General features: G+C 44.5%; 8 protein-coding genes across 8 annotated transcripts; 7 read left to right on the forward strand and 1 right to left on the reverse strand.

The window, feature by feature from the left end:
- Positions 1 to 569: 569 nt before the first annotated feature.
- Positions 570 to 2,630, forward strand: PUMCH_000618 (uncharacterized protein; the record flags this gene model as incomplete). Its single annotated transcript, XM_063019697.1, has 1 exon — positions 570 to 2,630. The coding sequence occupies one exon, from the start codon at positions 570 to 572 to the stop codon at positions 2,628 to 2,630; it is 2,061 nt and encodes a 686-aa protein (XP_062875767.1).
- Positions 2,631 to 3,225: 595 nt separating this feature from the next.
- On the forward strand, positions 3,226 to 6,456 carry PUMCH_000619 (uncharacterized protein; the record flags this gene model as incomplete). The annotated part of the gene is made up of 1 exon (XM_063019698.1): positions 3,226 to 6,456. The coding sequence occupies one exon, from the start codon at positions 3,226 to 3,228 to the stop codon at positions 6,454 to 6,456; it is 3,231 nt and encodes a 1,076-aa protein (XP_062875768.1).
- A 382-nt stretch (positions 6,457 to 6,838) lies between these two features.
- PUMCH_000620 (uncharacterized protein) lies at positions 6,839 to 7,738 on the forward strand (the record flags this gene model as incomplete). The annotated part of the gene is made up of 1 exon (XM_063019699.1): positions 6,839 to 7,738. One exon carries the CDS (start codon positions 6,839 to 6,841, stop codon positions 7,736 to 7,738), a length of 900 nt encoding a protein of 299 aa, XP_062875769.1.
- A 903-nt stretch (positions 7,739 to 8,641) lies between these two features.
- Positions 8,642 to 9,988, forward strand: PUMCH_000621 (uncharacterized protein; the record flags this gene model as incomplete). The annotated part of the gene is made up of 1 exon (XM_063019700.1): positions 8,642 to 9,988. The coding sequence occupies one exon, from the start codon at positions 8,642 to 8,644 to the stop codon at positions 9,986 to 9,988; it is 1,347 nt and encodes a 448-aa protein (XP_062875770.1).
- A 1,399-nt stretch (positions 9,989 to 11,387) lies between these two features.
- On the forward strand, positions 11,388 to 12,935 carry PUMCH_000622 (uncharacterized protein; the record flags this gene model as incomplete). Its single annotated transcript, XM_063019701.1, has 1 exon — positions 11,388 to 12,935. The coding sequence occupies one exon, from the start codon at positions 11,388 to 11,390 to the stop codon at positions 12,933 to 12,935; it is 1,548 nt and encodes a 515-aa protein (XP_062875771.1).
- Positions 12,936 to 14,407: 1,472 nt separating this feature from the next.
- On the forward strand, positions 14,408 to 16,249 carry PUMCH_000623 (uncharacterized protein; the record flags this gene model as incomplete). The annotated part of the gene is made up of 1 exon (XM_063019702.1): positions 14,408 to 16,249. The coding sequence occupies one exon, from the start codon at positions 14,408 to 14,410 to the stop codon at positions 16,247 to 16,249; it is 1,842 nt and encodes a 613-aa protein (XP_062875772.1).
- Positions 16,250 to 16,851: 602 nt separating this feature from the next.
- PUMCH_000624 (uncharacterized protein) lies at positions 16,852 to 18,549 on the forward strand (the record flags this gene model as incomplete). Its single annotated transcript, XM_063019703.1, has 1 exon — positions 16,852 to 18,549. One exon carries the CDS (start codon positions 16,852 to 16,854, stop codon positions 18,547 to 18,549), a length of 1,698 nt encoding a protein of 565 aa, XP_062875773.1.
- A 120-nt stretch (positions 18,550 to 18,669) lies between these two features.
- On the reverse strand, positions 18,670 to 19,476 carry PUMCH_000625 (uncharacterized protein; the record flags this gene model as incomplete). Its single annotated transcript, XM_063019704.1, has 1 exon — positions 18,670 to 19,476. One exon carries the CDS (start codon positions 19,474 to 19,476, stop codon positions 18,670 to 18,672), a length of 807 nt encoding a protein of 268 aa, XP_062875774.1.
- Positions 19,477 to 19,991: the final 515 nt, after the last annotated feature.

The following is a 19,991-nucleotide window of genomic DNA, read 5'->3' on the forward strand; positions in this document are numbered from 1 at the left end:
AATGAATTCTTTACATTATTAAAAAATGAGGTAACCTCTGCGAAACTTTGACTGCTTCATTCGTACTTCTTGCAACTCTGCTTCAAAACACAAGAGACTGAGAGTTAACCAGATTCAGATATAATTACTCATATTCATTTTCAAATTTGGATTCATACTGATATCCATGTAAGACAGCCACGATACATAAATTCTCGCTTTGCTATGAGACATTGGTATCAATAGGACGATTAGAGTCGTACTCAAGAAAGCACACAAAGTCCTCAAATCAGGACATCGGTAAATTTTACAATATTCTTAAAAGCTTCTTTCGAATCTCGTTCCCCTCTTCTACGAGTCTCGTCCCTTTTTCAGAATATTCATCCCAATTACGAATATTTCAATCTACTCCCCTCTGAGACTATACGTCAACACTATCTGTCAAACAATACGTACCCACCACAACGACCAGATTATCCATTCCTTTATAATCTATCTGTGGATCATTGCTCAAAACCAAATCATATATAAATACAGCCTTTCCACCCTTCCCACCCTTTCCTGGCCAATTTTTCACCCCCACATACCTAATGGTATCTGCCATCTATATCTGCCATTGGCCAGATATCGATGCTGCTTACCTGTTGTGCGAGCTACTCGTTCACCGAAACTACCACAATGATATTCCGGACGCTCACTGGCTGGTAGCCCGATTTGCGAAACTATTTCTTGAGCTTCCGAAAGATAAACGGACACCATTTCTAGAAGATCTGGGTATCACATACACAACCTATTGGGGCGCAGATGATATCTTCCTATTGTCTGTATCTCGTAGCAATGTCAATGCCATGCTGGCGGTGACGTTGTTGCAACAGATGCATCTGATCATGGAACAGTTTTTCTTGCATCAACACAAACAACTTCGCGAAAGGGAAGCACGCGGCGATAGGCCGCAAAATAATACAGAACCTGTGTTTACGCGCGAAGCCGTTCTAGATAATAACGCGCTTATCTACGAGTTGTTGGACGAGTGTGTAGACTTTGGTGTCATCCAGATCACAGACTATAATATACTAAAGGAGTACATCAAGATGGAGATGAACGTGGGCGCTGGAGACATTTCTGGTGGCGGAACTGAGAATATTGAGCTGTCCTCTGATTCCGATCTTGACACAGACTACATGCGCCAAAGTCTACGAAGCATGAAGAAGAAAAAGAACAGCCACTCCAAAATGCAATCGATTAAGTCGACACACAATAAGGCAGTGCGAGCCGATGTAGATAGTCAAGCTGTCGAGAAACTCGTGAATAGCTCCATTGTGCGGACCCAAGTCCTGCCTGTCAGTTGGCGTCTTAAAGGTATTTTCTATTCTAAAAACGAGATCTACATTGACATCATCGAGACGTGCAACTTCACCTATGATCTTGAATCTGCAACAATCAAGTCCAACGAAATCCTGGGTGTTTGTATGGTTCGTTCGTACTTGTCTGGAATGCCTGTTGTTAAGCTTGGCCTCAACGAAGAACGACTCTCGCAGGTCGAGTATGATGGTGATTCGCAGAGTGATAGTGATCATGGCAACCAGCTTCAAGAAGAAGACATTGACGAAGAGGATGGCGAGGATATCGAGGCTGAAGTCCCTCTTAGTCAAGACTCTGAACAGGAGCCCGAACCAAAATTAAAGAAAAAGCTCAAAGTCCCACTTACAAATGTTCAATTTCATCTGTGCGTTGAGCTCGCAAAAATTTACAAGAACAACCTCATACGATTTACACCACCGGATGACCAGTTCCAACTCTTCTCTTTCCGTGTTGAACAACAGCGGCGCAAAGCAAAAGCGCCTCTCTTGTTGATAGACCCAGTGTATCGTATTGTTGCCGAGCAAAATCGTCTTCAAATCATGTGCACAATCACAACTAACTTCAAGAAGAAACTTCATTGCCGCAAATTAATGGTCCGCGTTCCCCTTCACCCAAGTCTTTTCCCACTTTCTAATTCCGACAAGGACAGCTTCCGCTTCCGGGCCGAACTTGGAGAAGTTCGCTATCGTGTTGATACTTCAGAAGTGCTTTGGCTGATTGTAGATTTGCCGGGATCTAAGAAGACCGTGAGGATGATGGCTGAGCTCCACCTTGGCGACACAAAGCACAGTACAATGGCAATAAGCAAATACTTCAGAAGTGCAAGTGAGAGTGCAAAAAGAAGAACTGATACGGAAAACGACGAATTGGATTTATCTGATCTTGGCAATATTCATCGCAGTGAATCCTCGAAGCCCGATGAAACGATCAATGAAACTCTTCCTGATCCACAATTCACACCGGAAGCAACCATAGATTCAGATGATGAAGCGTTGGCAGAATTGGACAAATTGTATCACGTCAATGGAGCATCTTCTTCGCTGTTTGCCCGTCTTCAGCGGCAGGTTGATGGAAATTCATTCAGCGACATCATGGTCGATTTCGAAATTCCAATGCTTACATACTCGGGGCTTCGGGTGACATATATCCGTGTGGATGAGGAATCGATGAAATATACTTGTTTTCCCTGGGTTCGGTATCTTACACAAGCCAATTCGGATCCAACCGGAACTACCAATCTGGGGCGTTACCGGTTCCGTCTAGGTCCGTCTAATTTCAAGACTACTTAAACACATTCACTAAATACTTCTTTTGAAGCAACAGAACTACCACAATATCGAATCATCAAAGCATAGTCCGGATTTTCGAACAAATGATTTTATAGAATAATGCATTATTGAAATTTTCCGCTAATCCAAATTCTCGAAGCTGTATCATGGCGGTTGCAGATACCAATAAGTATGGCCTCAAACACCTCTTCGAACGAAAATAAACCCTCAGAAATCCGACCAGAGTAAAATAGATAATCTCAACTTCAGCAAATCCGTTTCTCGCTTCCGTTTGTTACGGCACGTGAGTGGATCTCGCTAAACCAAATCTCTAGGGGGTCAACTCTCCAGTCTGCCGTACTGCAGGTAAACGTTTCATCCAATGGGGCACGGGATATCTTTACCCGATTAGGTATGCTTTATCTTGTTATCTAGTGTCCCGATCTATGTGACCTACTTCAGAGGCTTCTATCCTCCGATGCTTTTGTGTGTTTCTTATAGGAAATTAAGTCCAGATATTTTCCACTCGCTGTTTTTTTCTACTTCTCTGTCAAGATCTCCATTCTAAATCTACATCTTGTCTGCTCCACTTCTTTCAAAGCGTCCCGGCCCATTGATGGAGTCCTTGGATAGCCCACAATCGACGTTGATCCCGGTCAATTCCGCTCTGTTGCAAGATCTGTCGAAGCCTAAGATCTCGAAATCGAGAGTTGCATCGGGTGTATCTGTGAAAACGGAGCCGACATCTGTGTCGTTTCAGCAAGAACTGCAAGCACAGAGTCAAAAGCTGCAGGCTCCTACTCAGGCTCGGCCACAAAAGAACAACGCTCGGTCAATCCAGCCGGATCTGTCTTCATCTGGTCAACCTCCAGCTAAAAGGGCGAAATCGCTGTCGAAGTCCCGGAATGGCTGTAATACTTGTAAAAAGAAGCGGCTCAAGTGCGATGAGACTAAACCAGCCTGTAACAATTGCACGAAAAGAAATATTGCGTGTGGCGGCTATGCTACTCGATACAAATGGAGAGTGTTCAATGAGGGCAAGGAAGAACCGCTTCAAACTGAGCCTTTCGCAGGTCGAAAGGAAAGCTCTCAAGGCGGGACCACGATCTTAAAATCTGAAAGCTCTGCAAATTTGATGCATTTAGGGCCATTGGGAGATGGTGGAATCTTGCAAGGGAAATCTGGGCCCGGCAATGCAATGTTGCTTGCCTCTCCAAACACAGGCACTACGAATAAGAGGGTTCAAATAAATGAAGCTCGTCTGCCGCGTGGCCTGGTGTCAGGAAATCAGGGCGAATTGAAGCCGCTACTGCTCAATGAACATTTGGAGTTGGCCGCTCTTTCCGTCGTGGGCAAGTCGTCCAAGGAAATAGAGATCGAACAAAATCTATTGGCAAAAGGCCTCAATCCTCAGTCATATCGTCATGATTCCATTGGAGATTTTGGTCCAAATGCCCATGATCAGCCTCAACGAGGGATGAGACACAAAATGCAAAGAAGCTACAGCTCGGAGAATGTACCTGTCGATACGCCATCTCCCACGGCGCTTCAACGCTCCCGGTCTTTGTCGACTTATAATGTTCCAACAGAGGTGCAAACTTTCCGGGCTGCTCATTCCTCAATCGGTCTTCATTCGTTGGCTGAAGCTGCAGTGGATGAGATGAGAGTCCGCTCTCCAGCCTCGACGCCGTCTCTTCCACACTTTCCACATTCTGCGGGTGTGACGCCTGAGAGCTTACCTCTCTCTCATTACTATGGTCCCGACAAGACTCCGAGAATCTCTTCAGCTGTTCCAACACCGAAGCCTTGGTTGTTTAATACTATACATGGTGACACGATGCACGGTGCAAAGGATATACTACCTGAGATCAACATAACACCATCTCTCTCTGCGATCATCAATTATGCATTTACAGAGGATGGTCAGAGACACCCTGAACATTACTCAACGAAGCTCCTAGGAGGGCCGGAAGGCGGGGCGCCAAGTCCTTTGGATTTGAATCTCGCTCACCAGCTAGAGGTTGGCAGTCCAGTCGATCCACGGCGCCCAAGCATAGCTTCCAGTTTGGGTAAAGTTGTCACACCAAATGTACATTTTGCCCAGGAAAACACTCCACAGGACAGCAGTGAGCTTCTCTACGAGGTGGGTTGCCAGCTCATGCGTCATGCATGTCCATCACCTTCGATAATACGGGGTGTTTCTCACGACAGTTTGTTGCGGTCTTCGGAGCATGAGCAAATCTTGTTTCTTTATTCTACATACACTTGTGGCATTATGTCCATCAAGTCGGGAGTTGCTGAAAATCCTTGGAAAAACTTATATCTTCCAGTTTGCTCAGACTATCCATATCTCTTCAATTCGATAGCCTCGATGACATTGTTTCATCTCGCTTGCAACAGTAATGTCAGCGAGAATAGTGCTCTTTTGCGTTCTAAGGGCTATGCCTACATGAAAAGTTGTATTTTAGAGTTGGCGAGTGGACTTTCGAAGATGGAGAACAATCTGAATTGTGACTACATGTTTCCCGCAGACGTGGCTCTAGCAACATGTCTTAATTTAGCTGTGAGTGAGTCATGGGATACGCATATATCAAGTGGAATCGCTCATTTGAAAGGTGCAAATAGTATGATTCAGAAGGTTCTCAGTGTTATTAAACAGTACCTTGCGGCAGGACGCAAAGGAAATGCTGGTGGAGCGAGCCGTGCAATGTTGAGAAAGAAGTTGGTCTTCGTAAACAATGAAGAGTGGAAGAAAATTGAAAATTTCGACCTTGAGCACAAGGACTCGTCGGTCCTGACTGACATGTATGTGCCTAGGAACCTTCAACTTCTCTTCAATCAATGGATTTACTTCGAGGTGTTGTCACAAATGACATGCTACAACGGCCAAGATATAAAAGGAATAGACTTAGTGGCAACCATCACAAAAATCATCCAGAAGACTGAAAAGAAACGTGACGAGGAGACTAGATCTGCTGAAAACACAACATCCCCATTGGGCTCTCAAGATCTGCATGGGAATAGTGTCAACGGTGCTTTGAGTGCGGATCAATTCTTTTTGGAGAAGTTTGATGCAATGCTCAAAAATGTGGACTACGTGGATCCACTTTTAGGGTGTGCTCAATCCTTATTCCTGATCATGGGACGAGTTGCGAATCTCATTTCCAAGGTGCGATTATCCAGAGAAAAGGATCCCAAACAGGTTCGAAACAGTTTGACGAATATTTCTCTTGCGTCAGAGTTGAAGCAGCAGCTAGTTGACTGGCGCCCGAACATCTCTGCTCAAATGGCAGAGCTAGGAAGCAAAGAGTCGAAAGACTCTAGTTGGGACTTCTACTCATGCATTTCTACCGCCGAAGCGTACAGGTATGCTACGTTGTTGTATTTGCATGAGGCGGTCCCAGAGGTTCCTCTGATACTGTCTCATCAACTTGCCGAGAAGATATTTGTGTTGCTTGCATCAATTCCAAGCAACTCCAATTTATTCATTGTTCACATTTTTCCTTTACTTGTGAGTTCCTGTGAGGCAGAACCCGGCGAAGAGCGTGAGTGGTGTCTGTCACGTTGGGCGTCGCTTTCAACGAAGCTCTGGATCGGAAATATAGATCGCGCTTTTGAGGTTGTCAAGGAGGTTTGGAGGCGGAAGGATGAGCAAATGCAAAAGTCAAGTGATACTGCTATTCAAGAGAAGTTGGATCTTAATGATCCCCGGGACTTTTCTGTCCACTTACATGGTCTCATGTCCTCAATTAACAAGAATAAGGTCGCCGACGACAAAGGAATCGTCAGCAAAACACATTGGAGCACGATTATGAGGGAATGGGGCTGGGAGGTGCTTCTTGCCTAATCTACTGGTGGCAAATCGGTACAAGTTTCATAGATTCTTGCAGCGAGTGCACTTTTTGAAATTTCATTGAAAGCTCCTGTTTCTCTGCTTTACATTTAGTCAAAACTACTGTTTTGTTTCTGAGATCATACTTGTGTTCTGGCTTGAATGTCAAGGATAGTCATTTAAGAAGCCATTTAGGCCTCGACAATTTATAGATATCCAATAGAATTTAGAACTAGAAACTGTCTTCATTTCGATCCACTTGAACGTAATTATCCATTTCGGACATGAGAGTATGCGCTTACCGGACTTCGGATGTTTCTACCCCACAGTATCACTAATAATGCTTAGATCAGTAAGACCACAAGCTTTGCTGTTGACAAGAAGATTTTCACTCGTTATGGATCCTCTTCGTAAGGAGCGCATCGGAAAGTCACAAGCGGAAAGCAATTTCCCACTTCCAATGCTCGTTTCGTTCGACTTATGGGGTACCTTATATACCCCCAAGAAACCTGTTCCAGAACAGTATTATGACATTTCGCACAATGAATTTGGGATTAAGAAGCTGGCAGAAAGTATAGCTGCCGAATTCCCGACCGTTTTCTCTGAGATGAGCAAGGAATTCCCTAATTATGGCAAATACACTGAGAACATCAAATCGTCCGACGACTGGTGGCACATATTGGTGGCTCGCTTGTATCAGCTTCCTTTGGAAGATGTGCAAACTGTCAAATTGTATGAGAGATTGATGTCTCACTTTGAAAGCGCCGAAGCCTACGAATTATACTCCGATGTAAAGCCGGTTTTGGAAGCATTGACCGAGAACAAGGTCCCTTTTGTAGCAGCAACAAACTCCGATGATCGTGCGCGTAATATCTTAGACAGTTTAGGCATTGGTCACTACTTCTCGGACAACGACATCAATCTTTCCTACGATGTTGGATACGCCAAACCAGACAGACGCTTCTACAGCAGTTACTTTTCTCAGCATTTCGCCGCCGCCAACGCGGCTGATCCTTCGCTCACAATGACTCAATTTTTGGAGCGCACATGGCATGTTGGTGATGACTACGATAAGGATTTCGTAGGGGCTGTTCGTGCGGGATGTAACGGAGTATATTTGGACAGGCTGCAGAGCAGCGTGTTTTTCCAAAATGCTCAAAACTGCAAAGCTGTTTCAAATGATTGCTTTGAGGGCCACACTGGAAATACCGCTGAGGGTGACGACTTGGTGATGTTGGCTAACAACAGGGTCTGCGTCAGTGGCCTTCAGCCGCTTCTTCGTCTCTTTGATCTTTAATCCTTGGTCAATTTCCCAGTGATATCACTTCAGGTGAACACGTTCAAAATCTACGGCGAAGCAGGAATTGAGTTGGTATACGATACAGAAAGGAAAGCGCAGGTATAATGGACATGATTGCAGGTAAGATTGTCCATAATTTTCGCAAACCAAACAATACAAATCAAACCAAATGAAACCAAAAGAAAAAGCGTAGAATACTTCGAGTCACTCTGTTTCAATTCGTCGATCACTTCACACCAACAGCCTGACCCTATCCTAAGTCTTTGCCAAAACCACAAACATCAAAACACAAAACTAAGCACGCGAGTTAATACAATCAACCGTAGAATCTCTTTTCATTATTCAATCTCTTCGTGTTTTCTTGAGTTGCACTTCTTTCCGTGTACCTGTGAAGGTATGGTCTTGGCTGCAAAAACGTCCTGTGTCCACCGCGCCTTGTCTATTTATATCAGCCCCAGATAAGCGTAGAAACCGTAGTATTCCCGCAATCAAAAAGAAAAAAAAAGAGTATGAGACAATTTTCTCCAATTCCTCTCGAGATATTCCACCAAAAATTAAGAGTATTTGACAATCCTGTCCTCCCGGAGCGATGATCTTCATTTCTCCTTCCCCAAAAACAACGTCAGGACTGCATCCAGGCCTGCGGGTCTGACCTACTCATTTCTGGCTTCTCTTGGTTTTTATTTAACCACCCGTTAATCCTCCTAAAAGTCTGTGGAAAGCGGTTTTTGTACATCTATCTGGTTCTGGTTCGTGCACGTCGCTTTGGCATATATAACCAGCTCAATTTCCTTGTATAACTATTGTCAAAGTTCTCTCAAATTCCAGGTGTGAATTCTTCATTCTATTCGAAACAACAGTTTTAGACCGGGCTTGCTGCAACGCTTCTGACCAACAACAATGAGACTCTCTCTATCTTCGGTGGCTGCCACGTTTATGTGCGTGGCTTCCACTTTTGCAGTGACACTCGACATCACATCGAAAGACTCGGTCTGTTCAGCCGCATCTGCCATTTTGGCCGGTGAAATGGACTACTACATGGGTACTAGATATGGAGGTACCGTCGGTATGTTCTCCCCTCCTTACTACTGGTGGCACGCCGGTGAGGTTTTCGGAGGTTGGGTTGACTACTGGTACTTCTGCCAAAAGGACAATGATACATTCACCCAACTTCTTTTCAATGCGATGTACGACCAGAGAGGTGCCAACAATGACTACATGCCTTCCAACCAGAGTATGACCGAGGGTAATGATGATCAGGGTGTTTGGGGTATGGCCATCATGCAAGCTGTGGAGAGAAACTTCACCAATGGAGATAAGTCTTGGCTTTACATGATCCAAGCCGTCTTCAACACCATGAACAACCGTTGGGACCCTAGCACGTGTCAGGGAGGCTTGAGATGGCAGATTTTCACCTGGAACTCGGGTTACAATTACAAGAATAGTATCGCCAACGGATGTCTTTTCCACATCGCTGCTCGTTTGTATAGATACACCGAGCAACAGGTTTACTTGGATGCTGCCAACAGAGTCTTCAACTGGATGTGGTCCGTTGGTTTCTTTAGTAACACTCCGGAGTTCATCATTTATGATGGTGCTGAGGATACCAACAACTGTACTTCGTTGACTATTCACAAGTGGTCTTATACTTATGGTATTTTCCTCGCTGGTTCTGCGTACTTATACAATGCTACAGGCGACCAGAAGTGGTTGACCTCTGTGAACACTATTTTGAACGCCTCTAGTTTCTTCTTCAACAACTCGATCATGCAAGAGTCGTCTTGTCAACCATACAAAGTGTGTAATAATGATCAGCGGTCGTTCCGTTCTCTTTTCTCTCGTTGTCTTGGTTTGACTGCAACTTTGGTTCCTTCCACATACGACCAGATTGTCACCGGCTGGCTTCAGCCTAGTGCCAAGGGTGCTGCCGCCTCTTGTTCTGGTGACGGCCACAACACTTGTGGTCAAGATTGGTCTTTGGGCTCTTGGGATGGTATGTACGGTTTAGGTGAGCAAATGTCTGCCATGGAGGTTATCATGTCGATGCTCACTACCCAAAAGGACCCATTGACTCCAAAGACTGGTGGTTCCACTGAAGGTGGTGATGTCAGTGCCGGAAACACCACTATCACTGGTATCAATGAAAACAAGATCAATGTCACTAAGGGTGACACCACTGGTGCTGCAATTCTTACTGCTGTGGTATTGAGTGTGGTTCTTGGATGTGCCATCTGGATGTTGTTTTAACCACCCGGTGTCCGTGTGAGTACAATATAAATGTATTATTTCAATCTATTTTTTGTTTTATTTGGACTAAGTCAGTACTAATACTGGAGAGAGAAGAATGAGCTGAGGCTTTTCGCTTCCATTTGCTATGTTCCACCTATTACTTAGATTCTCGACAATAAAGGCTGAGCTGTTTGTAAAGCCCGTCCTGTTAAATCGCCATGTCTGATGATCTATTTATTCAGTTAATACTTTAGTTAGAAAACCTGTTTTAGTCACCTATATAATCGACCATAGCTAGCCATAATTGAAGCCAAATCTGAGTAGTAGATCCGGCCTTAGCCAAGTCGATGGCCCCACCTCTGGTTATTCGAAGACCATCATTGGGACATTTAAGGCTTATCGACGGGCCATCGTAGAGGCTCAAAGCTTCTGTGCTGTCCTACCGTCGATATCCACGGCATCTCATTCGATGTCTCTTATCCTAACGTCGACAACTATCTCCATATTTTTGATTTGGTTTTCTAGTCGTATTTTTCCAAGAGTTATCTAACACGTTCACTGCCCCACTGACAAAACATGTGGGAATGGCTTCGAGGTGAGATGACGTGACTGTTTGATTGTTCGATTGAAAGGATCTTCCTTGGCTGTTTTTCCTTCATCTCTCCAAATTCACTTTATTTTAACTCTTTTTCTTGCTAAGTCATCCAAAACTTCATGTTCATAATCGGGAGAACCACCCACCTGAAGCAAACAGGAGAAACACATCCAATGTGAATCAAAAAAAAGAAAAAAAAGTTCGACTCTTATGTTTCTTAAGTACTGTCCCTTCACTAAGATTTTCCATTCCCTACTTGTACCGAGACAAATTGGGACCAAACCAAACCTGCATCCCGAATCTTCGATCCTGTTTCAACAAATCCAGGGTCCTATGCACATAACCACAAATCGAATCGACAAATCGGCATCATATAAAGTTGATTTATAGTATCAATTGCAAAGACACATGCCACCGACTGAAACCCACGGCGAATTGCCGATTTTTGGTATCATACCCGTTGAGATCACACCTGTTTTGGATGGATTTGACAGCATCCTGACCAGACCAGACCTGCAGGGGCACACGTCAATTAAAGATGCGGGTGTTAACTTCCTTAGATCAAGTGTCTAAATCGCGCACTTTCAGAGATATGATAGGCTACGAAATCAAAAAATTGCTGCTTGACTTCAATTCGCGTGACTTTTGAGTGAATCTGGCGGTTTCACTTGCCCAAGTTCCTGCAATAGGCAATTTACCGCTAAACGTATCCGGTACATCAGTGAACAGAATGGAACCTGAATTCCTATAAATAGAGTAGTTGAGGCCACCTTAGACTGTCCGTTTATCTTTTAGTTTCGTATTTATTATCAAATAAGCTTCATGAGATTCTCTGCCATCCTTCTCCTTGCAGAAGCAGTTAGCGCTGTCGTCATTAATTCCAACACCATTGTGTCTGCCGATTATCCCACAGCAGATATTACGGTAAATCTGGGTGTATTCTATACTATCATCAATCCAGTTGGTCAATTTACTGGATCATTGAACATCGCAGGAGAGCTCTTTTTCGTGGCCGCGGGACTGACATACGCTGGTCAGGGCTTCTTGTTCCAGCTTGGATCTTTATCGAACACAGGTACCACTGTTTTCAACAACCTTGCAAACTCGAAGCCGATTGCTATTGCTGTCAATTCTGCCCTGTTTCTGAACTCTGGATTCATGTTTATGGTCGCCGACACTTCCGCTCCAGGAACTCATGCCTACTCGATCGGATCAACTGGAAATTGGCAAAATTCCGGAACAATTGTTGTCTCGGGTTCATCCACTGTTGTGCAGTCAACTTTTGTTGTCGCAGCTTCACCTTTCGCAGAAAACTCTGGAGCGATCTGTTTAAATAACGCAGTCTTCTACCCAGGACTGGTGAACGTGAATGGCGGTGGCTGCATCAATGTAGGAGCTGGGGGACAGCTCAACATTGACGATGGAAGTTTGTTCACTCAAACCATCTACATGTCTGACAGAACCTCTGTTGTTTCAATTACTCCAACTTCCAACGCATGCAAGTTCTCTATTGGAGGCTTTACCGGGACCAACTCCATTTATATTCAGGGAAACAACCCAGTAGTTTTTGTTCAGCCTTATAACTTCGCCACAGTCTTGACTGTATCTACCAGTTCTCTTTCTTGTACTTTCTCGCTTCTTGGAGTATATCAAGGTCCATTTACTATTCGAGGCAGTAGCCTAATTTTTTGGGGGATTCCCCCCTCATTTACCGTCCCATCGACTTGCTCATGTCCTAGTTCCATTCCTTTATCTCCAAATGTTGTAGTAACCACGACCGTGTTCTGGACGGGATCAGTAACAGAAACTGCAACCAGTACCGGGGCTACTCTTGCAACAGATTTTGTTAATGTTCAAGTTCCCGTGCCTACCACCACTGTTTCCACCACAGTATTTAATATTACAGGGGCTATCACAACCACCATCACAGGGCTTACACAAAACACTGTGCTTGTTGAAGAACCTAGTCCTACTACCACCATCACTACAACTGTGACATCTCTCACTGCCACTACCACTACTACAGTTGCCGGTCCTTCTACAGTGACGGTCGTGGTTGAAGTTCCGATCCCTGTAAGTACAGTCACATCCACGACAGGTACTTCGAGTGCAACTACAACTTCTAGTGGCGGGGCATCTAACACAGGTGTCAGTTCTGTGATTACATCATCAGGGTCAAACACTGGCGGAAATATTGGCTCGTCTGGTTCTGTTTCTAGTTCGACTTCTAGTTCGACTTCGACTTCTACTTCTACTTCAAATTCTAATTCTAGCTTTAGCACTGTTAGTTCCACTTCTTCTCGGAAATCTGGGGCCGACAAATCCACAGCTTCTTTAGTTATGCTTCTCCTCCTGCTACTCGGGATCTAATTGTATCGAGGTACCGAAGCTTTGGCTGCCTACGTGTACAAGCATCCCATGCTATACTTAAATGGTAGAAATTAAAATCGGGCTGCCCCGCTATATCGCCCTAGATTTATTATAGTCTTGTAGTGGTTGCTTCTTGAATTAGAGGCCTTTTAGGGTATTTTCGGGTTTATGGAGAATTACAAATATTACGGACAACCTTCGATTTTTAGAATTTCAATGACATGGTGTAGAACTATTGATAACGTCTCAATCACTAGAACAGTTGTAATGACACCCAGATCACGAATGTAAGGAGACAAAATGTCCAAGACAAAACTTTCTACGCAAATTTTGACCGAGAATTTAATTCAAATCTATCTCAGCCCGCCGGCTATCACTAGATATTGGGCAGGCATGGCTACAGATAGCAGAACCAGTCTTGGGCCAGCTTTAGGCACAGATCTTGTGTCGTTGTTGCAATCCCTCGACCAACACAGTGATCGTATACGTACCTACTCTGCTTAGGTCTACAAGTCCAATCACTACTACAACAGTCGCGTCAGGCTATGCTGAAATAACAGTGACTATGACTGTCACCTCGGGCACTTTTGACACAACAGTAACTATAACGGGTTCCGCTGAAGATATTGTGTTGGTCCTATACCCAACTGGCTGGACGGCAGCTACCAATACCTCCTCTTAAATATCTCTGACTGCCAGTAAGACTCCTACTCCAGCTACGGCCCATGAGTCTCAATCAACCAGTTAGGGTACTCCATTGCATTCTTTCTCGATCTGTTGATTGAAATTCTTTACTAAGATTCATGCCGGGGTCTTAATACATTCATCAAATTTGTAGTCCATGATACTAAATTATGTGTATGATATTAGTTGTCGGCATGATTTTGAGGCTAAGTAAAATGTAACTACTGAAGCGTTTGATTCAATGATATTCACCCGTCCTTGTGACTGAATCTTATACTTTCTTTGCTTCAGGATTGTTTAGAGGACAATAAGGTTTCTCCTAATTTCCGTAAAGATTTCTATCCTTCTTTGATTGATGTCACCTGTTTGTAACTCATGGGGTGGAGTGCGTCATTGCCTCAAAATCCAATCAACAACCGTTTCATGAACATAAACAGTTTTGCAAGTTCGTCAAATAAAAGAATTAAACTCTTCCAATACTCAAATATAGAACTCAAGATATATATGAGGCCAATTTATTCACTTACCAAAAATAGTTATATCACCATCCTCTAACAATCACACTTTCAAAAAAGCCGGAGTAGTTCAAGAAAAAGAAAATTGCATGACCTCAAGTGTCAACTAAAAAAATAGTGCATTATCATCTCTGCTCATCTCGAGGTCAATGAACCCTTTTGTCATCACCAACCACTACCTGCTCTCTACACACTACTATCTACACTATTAGTACCACTAGCTTTCTTATCTCTACTTCGAGTTAGTCTATTTCCGCACAATTCCATCACAAAATGGTTTTGTCCCATGTTTTTAATCAACTTCTGAATCCAAACGGTGCTGTCAATCGCCGTCGTCGTCTCTTCATCCCTCCGTCGACAAACTTCCCTCTTTTCAAATATGGGGCAGACGATGACCAAAGGTCCTTTCTTTCATTAGATGAAACCACCTCACTTCTCACTGGTCGTGATGATGTGAGCGATGCTGTCAGTGTGGCGCTGTCACGATCTCTCCCGTCGACATTGAGCTCTGCTCACACCAATGATGACCAAGAATCGTTCCACAGTTGGCTTGTAGAGGAACATCAACGACGTCAATACAACGATGAAAATGCCGACTGGACCGGGACTCCGGGCGCCGGATCTCCGGAAGGTGACCGTAGATCTTATGCTTCTGGGAAGTCGAGGGGACTGACTCTTTCAGACGTCAAGTCCAGTGTCCTTCTCCTAGACCACGAGGATTTTGCCAATTTGCGTACGACGTTTGCGTTGGAGACCCGTATGTTGTTTAGGTACTCGTTCCCGCTTATCATCACTTTCATATTAGAGCACTTGTTTTCGATCGTGTGTTTGTTGGTAGTGGGTCATCTTGGTAAAAACGAATTGGCTGCGGTCTCTCTTGCCTCCATGACATCGACCATTACACTCGCTATTTTTGAGGGAATCGCTACTTCCCTCGATACTCTCTGTCCGCAGGCTTACGGCGCTGGCAACCATGAGTTGGTCAGTGTGCATGTTCAGCGGTGTGTAGTCTTTTCATTGTGTGTCTATGTTCCCTGCGCACTTTTCTGGTGGTACAGTGGCTCGCTCCTCAAATATGTGATTGATTCTGAGAAAGTTTTGGAGCTCACAACCAAATTTTTGCGTGTTCTCGTGGCGGGCGGGCCCGCGTACATTTTTTTCGAGAACGGAAAGCGGTTTCTCCAGGCACAGGGTATCTTTGAGGCTGGAACTGGTATTCTATTCATCAGTGCTCCGATCAATATCTTCCTTTCTTGGTACCTTGTGTGGAACGAGACTTATGGTTTGGGCTACATTGGTGCACCAATCGCGGTGGTAATCAACTTTTGGGTCATGAGTCTTTTGTTAGTATTGTATGTAATGTTCGTTGATGGGTCAAAGTGCTGGTTTGGCTTGTCCAAACTCAAGAACTTGTTCCAAAACTGGGGCCAGCTTTCTCATTTGGCTATCCCGGGAATTATCATGTTGGAATCGGAGTACGTTGCTTACGAGATCATGACCCTTTTTGCGCTGTACTTTGGTACAGTGGAGCTTGCGGCACAAAGTGCTGTGGGTTCAATTGCATCCTTGACCTATATGGTCCCATTTGCTGTTAGCATCGCCGTATCCACAAGAGTCGCAAATTTTGTAGGCGCCGGCAACCTACACTCGGCAAGAAAAGCGACTCTTACTGGTATGGTTTTTGGCGTTGGTTTAGCCTCCGTCAATTGCATTGTTTTGCTTTTGTTCAGTCGTCAAATTGGTGGCTTATTCACCAACGATCCAGAAGTCATTGATCTCATTGTCTCCTTGTTCACGCCACTTGTCGCTTGTCTTCAACTCTTTGATGGTCTTGCCTGTGTTTCTAATGGTATTCTCAGGGCTCAGGGACTGCAAAAACTCGGAGGCATTGTCAATTTCGTGGCATATTATGCTGTGGCTATGCCTCTCGCATTCGTCCTCACCAGAACGACAGATTTGAAATTGCGTGGTTTGTGGCTTGGAGTCGGCACAGGAATGATTATGATCGCTGTTATCGAGAGTTTAATCATCATAAATTGTGACTGGGATGCGGTCCTAGTTCGCGCGGGGCTTCTCATGGAATTTGAGAATTCGGCAAGCGAAGATGAGCTTTGATCATGAATAATTAACTTTGATTTTCACTGATTCGCCAACTTGTCGCACGTTATTATCCACCAAATCGAAAGCTTGGCCGGCATAGATAACCTGCCAAGAGTGGACTTAATTTCCCCAAGCATCTATAGTAGCGGATAAATACGTTTCCTGCCTCGTAAATCAAGCCGTATTCTATTCTTCATACTACTTCAATTGGACTATTCATGTACAGAACGGTGTTGTACTGCAGGATATATCTGGGGCTCTTATCTTGAAAGAGTGTATTCTGCAGGATATTTTTTCGGGCATCAGTCAAATTAAATCAACAATGAAGTCTATTTGAGAAAAGTACGAGACTTGTAGCAAATGAGGGTAAAAAATCAACGCAGGTTCTTTTTTTCACAAGTCTTTTTCCCCCGCGTTCTCCTGTACTTACCGCCCGTCCCGATTCTGCAATGTAAAGGCAGATAAGAGCTGTGCATTATCAAACGGTTTGGGCGCAAAGAAATACTGTAAAGAGACATCATTGATTAACCACCCAAGATATAAAGGCCTCAATCACCCACTTCCAAAACTCGATACAATTTTTTGTCTTCGGTTTCTACTCATCGCAAATAGTGAAAATGGGTAAAAAAGAAGAAGTGATCCACCAAGTGCAATCTGCCGCTACAGGTGAGATACACGAGGTAAATACCTACAGAACTAACAATAACTTGGAAATGACAGATGGAAAGAACGCTGCAAAGCTTCTCAAAGAAGCACAGGCCAATTTGATCTTCACCGCTGGAACTGGTTACGTGCCCGAGTTGCGTAGAAACTTCTCTATATTTGCGTTGTTGGGTGTAGGCTTCGGTTTGACCAATTCATGGTTTGGTATTTCTGCTTCGCTCATCACAAGTATCTCGAGTGGAGGCCCCATGATGATTATTTATGGTATTTTGATAATTGCGACTATCTCGATGTGCATTGCAGTGACGCTTTCGGAGTTGGCTAGCGCCATGCCCAATGCTGGCGGACAGTATTACTGGACGATGAAGTTGGCTCCTCCCAAATATGCGCCTTTTGCCTCGTACCTCTGTGGAGCTTTTGCATGGGCGGGAGCGGTTTTCACCAGTGCTTCGGTGACCATTTCAATTGCATCCACTTTGGTGGGAATGTACGTCATGAACAGCAGCGATCCAGATGCTACGTATAAGACATGGCAGGTGTTTGTGACATACCAGCTCGTGAATATTTTCCTTTTGTTCTTCAATATCTGGGAGAAGCCTTTGCCTCACATCTCGCTGGCGTCGCTCTATATCTCCTTGGCGTCGTTCGTGATAATTACAATTGTGGTTTTGGCTAAAAGCTCGGGCCACTACCAGACAGCACATTTTGTCTTTGTGGAATTCTCAAATGGTACTGGTTGGTCTTCTGCTGGAATTGCGTTCATTGTGGGTTTAATCAATCCTAACTGGTCGTTCAGTTGTTTGGACGCAGCCACGCATTTGGCCGAGGAAACACTCAGTCCACAAACAGATATCCCTAAGGCCATCATTGGAACCGTCATCATTGGACTCGTGACCTCTCTCGTGTACTCTATCGCCATGTTCTTCTGTATTCGAAACTTAGACGAGATTTTGAAGTCAACTACTGGTTCTCCAATTATGGATATCTACCGCCAGGCTCTTAACAGTAAGGCAGGCGCAACTGGTTTGAGTTGTTTAATTTTGTTCACAGCTATTGGCTGCAATATTGCCTCTCACACCTGGCAGGCCCGCTTGTGTTGGTCCTTTGCTAGAGACAGAGGTTTGCCAGGATCTAGGTACTGGTCTAAAATCAACCCTCGAACTGGAGCGCCCGTCAATGCTCACATAATGTCGTGTGTTTGGTGCGCTATCATTGGATGCATCTACATGGGATCGACTACAGCCTACAACTCATTGGTCATCGGATGTATTCTCTTCCTTTTATTGTCATACTTGGTTCCAGTGGTGTTCTTACTCATAAAGGGTAGAGATAATATTGAGCATGGACCCTTCTGGATGGGCAAGCTTGGTTTGGTCTGCAATGTGGTTTTGATCTTTTGGGCCGTCTTCACCACTATTTTCTATAGTTTCCCAGCAGTGATGCCAGTTACCGCGGGCAACATGAATTATGTTTCTGTGGTCATTGCCGTGTTCTTCATCTACTGTGTTGTCTACTGGTTTGCTCGTGGCAAGAAGCAGTTTAGAACTGAAGAAGAGAGAGAAAAGGATGCAAACGAGTTGACCGCCCAGCTTTCAAATGAAGTGGAAAAGTTAGAGACCATTGTCTCTGCTCTGGGCTTCAAGGCTGTTTAGGATCTTGTCCTGTTAATAAGATAAATGCTACAAAATGAGTATATTCTCACTGTTTATAGATATGCTAAAAAATACATTTTGTACACACTTAATTTTTTACTAGAGCATAAAATTTGATCCCTAGAGAGCTCTTCTGGCCTTGACACTGTCAGCCAAAGTTTGCAAAACAGAGATAGTGTCGTTGAAGCCGATACAAGCATCGGTGATGGAGCAACCGTATTTCAAAGCGTCCTTACCGCCTTTCTCGGCAGGAGGAACGTCTTGTCTGCCCTCTTCAATGTTGGACTCGATCATCAAACCACAAATGGATTGCTCACCCTCGGAAATTTGCTTGGCAATTTCAGCGGCAACCAAAGGCTGGTTTCTGTGGTCCTTGTTGGAGTTACCATGAGAGCAGTCCACCATGATTCTACGTCCCTCACGGACGTTGGCCTTCTTCAAAGACTCCTTGGTCTCGGCGATAGACTTGGCATCGTAGTTGGTGCCCTGCTTACCACCTCTCAAGATGACGAAACAGTCCTCGTTACCGTCGGTACCAACAATGGCAACGATACCTGGCTTGGTGACGGACAAGAAGTGGTGTGGGTGAGCAGCAGCTCTCAAAGCGTCGACAGCAACGCCCAAGGTACCGTCAGTACCGTTCTTGAAACCAACAGGGAAAGAGAGACCAGAGGACAATTCTCTGTGCAATTGAGACTCAGTGGTTCTAGCACCGATGGCACCAACACTGAACAAGTCAGACAAGAATTGTGGGGAAATGGTGTCCAACATCTCACCTGCAATAGGAAGCTTCTCGGTCAATTGCACGAACAATTTACGGGAGATACGGAGACCCTTGTTGATGTCGAAAGAACCATCGATATCTGGGTCATTGATCAAACCCTTCCAGCCAACAGTGGTTCTTGGCTTCTCGAGGTAAGCTCTCATGACGATATGAAGCTCACCCTTGTGCTTCTCGGCCTCGGCCTTCAATTTATCAGCATAGTCAAGAGCAGCAGCTGGGTCGTGGATGGAACATGGACCAATGACGACGACAAGACGGTCGTCCTTACCGTCCAAGATCTCAACAACCTGATCACGACCAGCTCTGATGGTGTCCTTACATTGTTCAGTAAGAGGGTATTCGTGTTGTAACAAGTCGGGGGAGGTCAAAGGGTCGTAACCACGGACTAAGGGTTAGTAAATCGAAAATTTCAGTAGATTGCGGTTACCAGAATCCGGATGTTGATATTCTCTACCGAATAGAAGGCACAAATTGGAAATATCCATGCTGGTGCGTCCAGAATCATGGAATCCATTATGGGTTGGACAATGACTCATGAGTCACTTGATACATACTTCTCCAGTCCTCCATACGGGAACGGTCGCCCACGTTTTCGTTAGTGATGAACATTTTAAATTAGATTTTGTGTTTTGGTAGGTTGGCGCAAAATTTGCGGAGG

The sequence above is a fragment of the Australozyma saopauloensis genome, chromosome 1 (genome assembly GCF_035610405.1).
Source record: "Australozyma saopauloensis chromosome 1, complete sequence".
In the NCBI taxonomy this organism is placed as follows: Eukaryota; Fungi; Ascomycota; class Pichiomycetes; order Serinales; family Metschnikowiaceae; genus Australozyma; species Australozyma saopauloensis.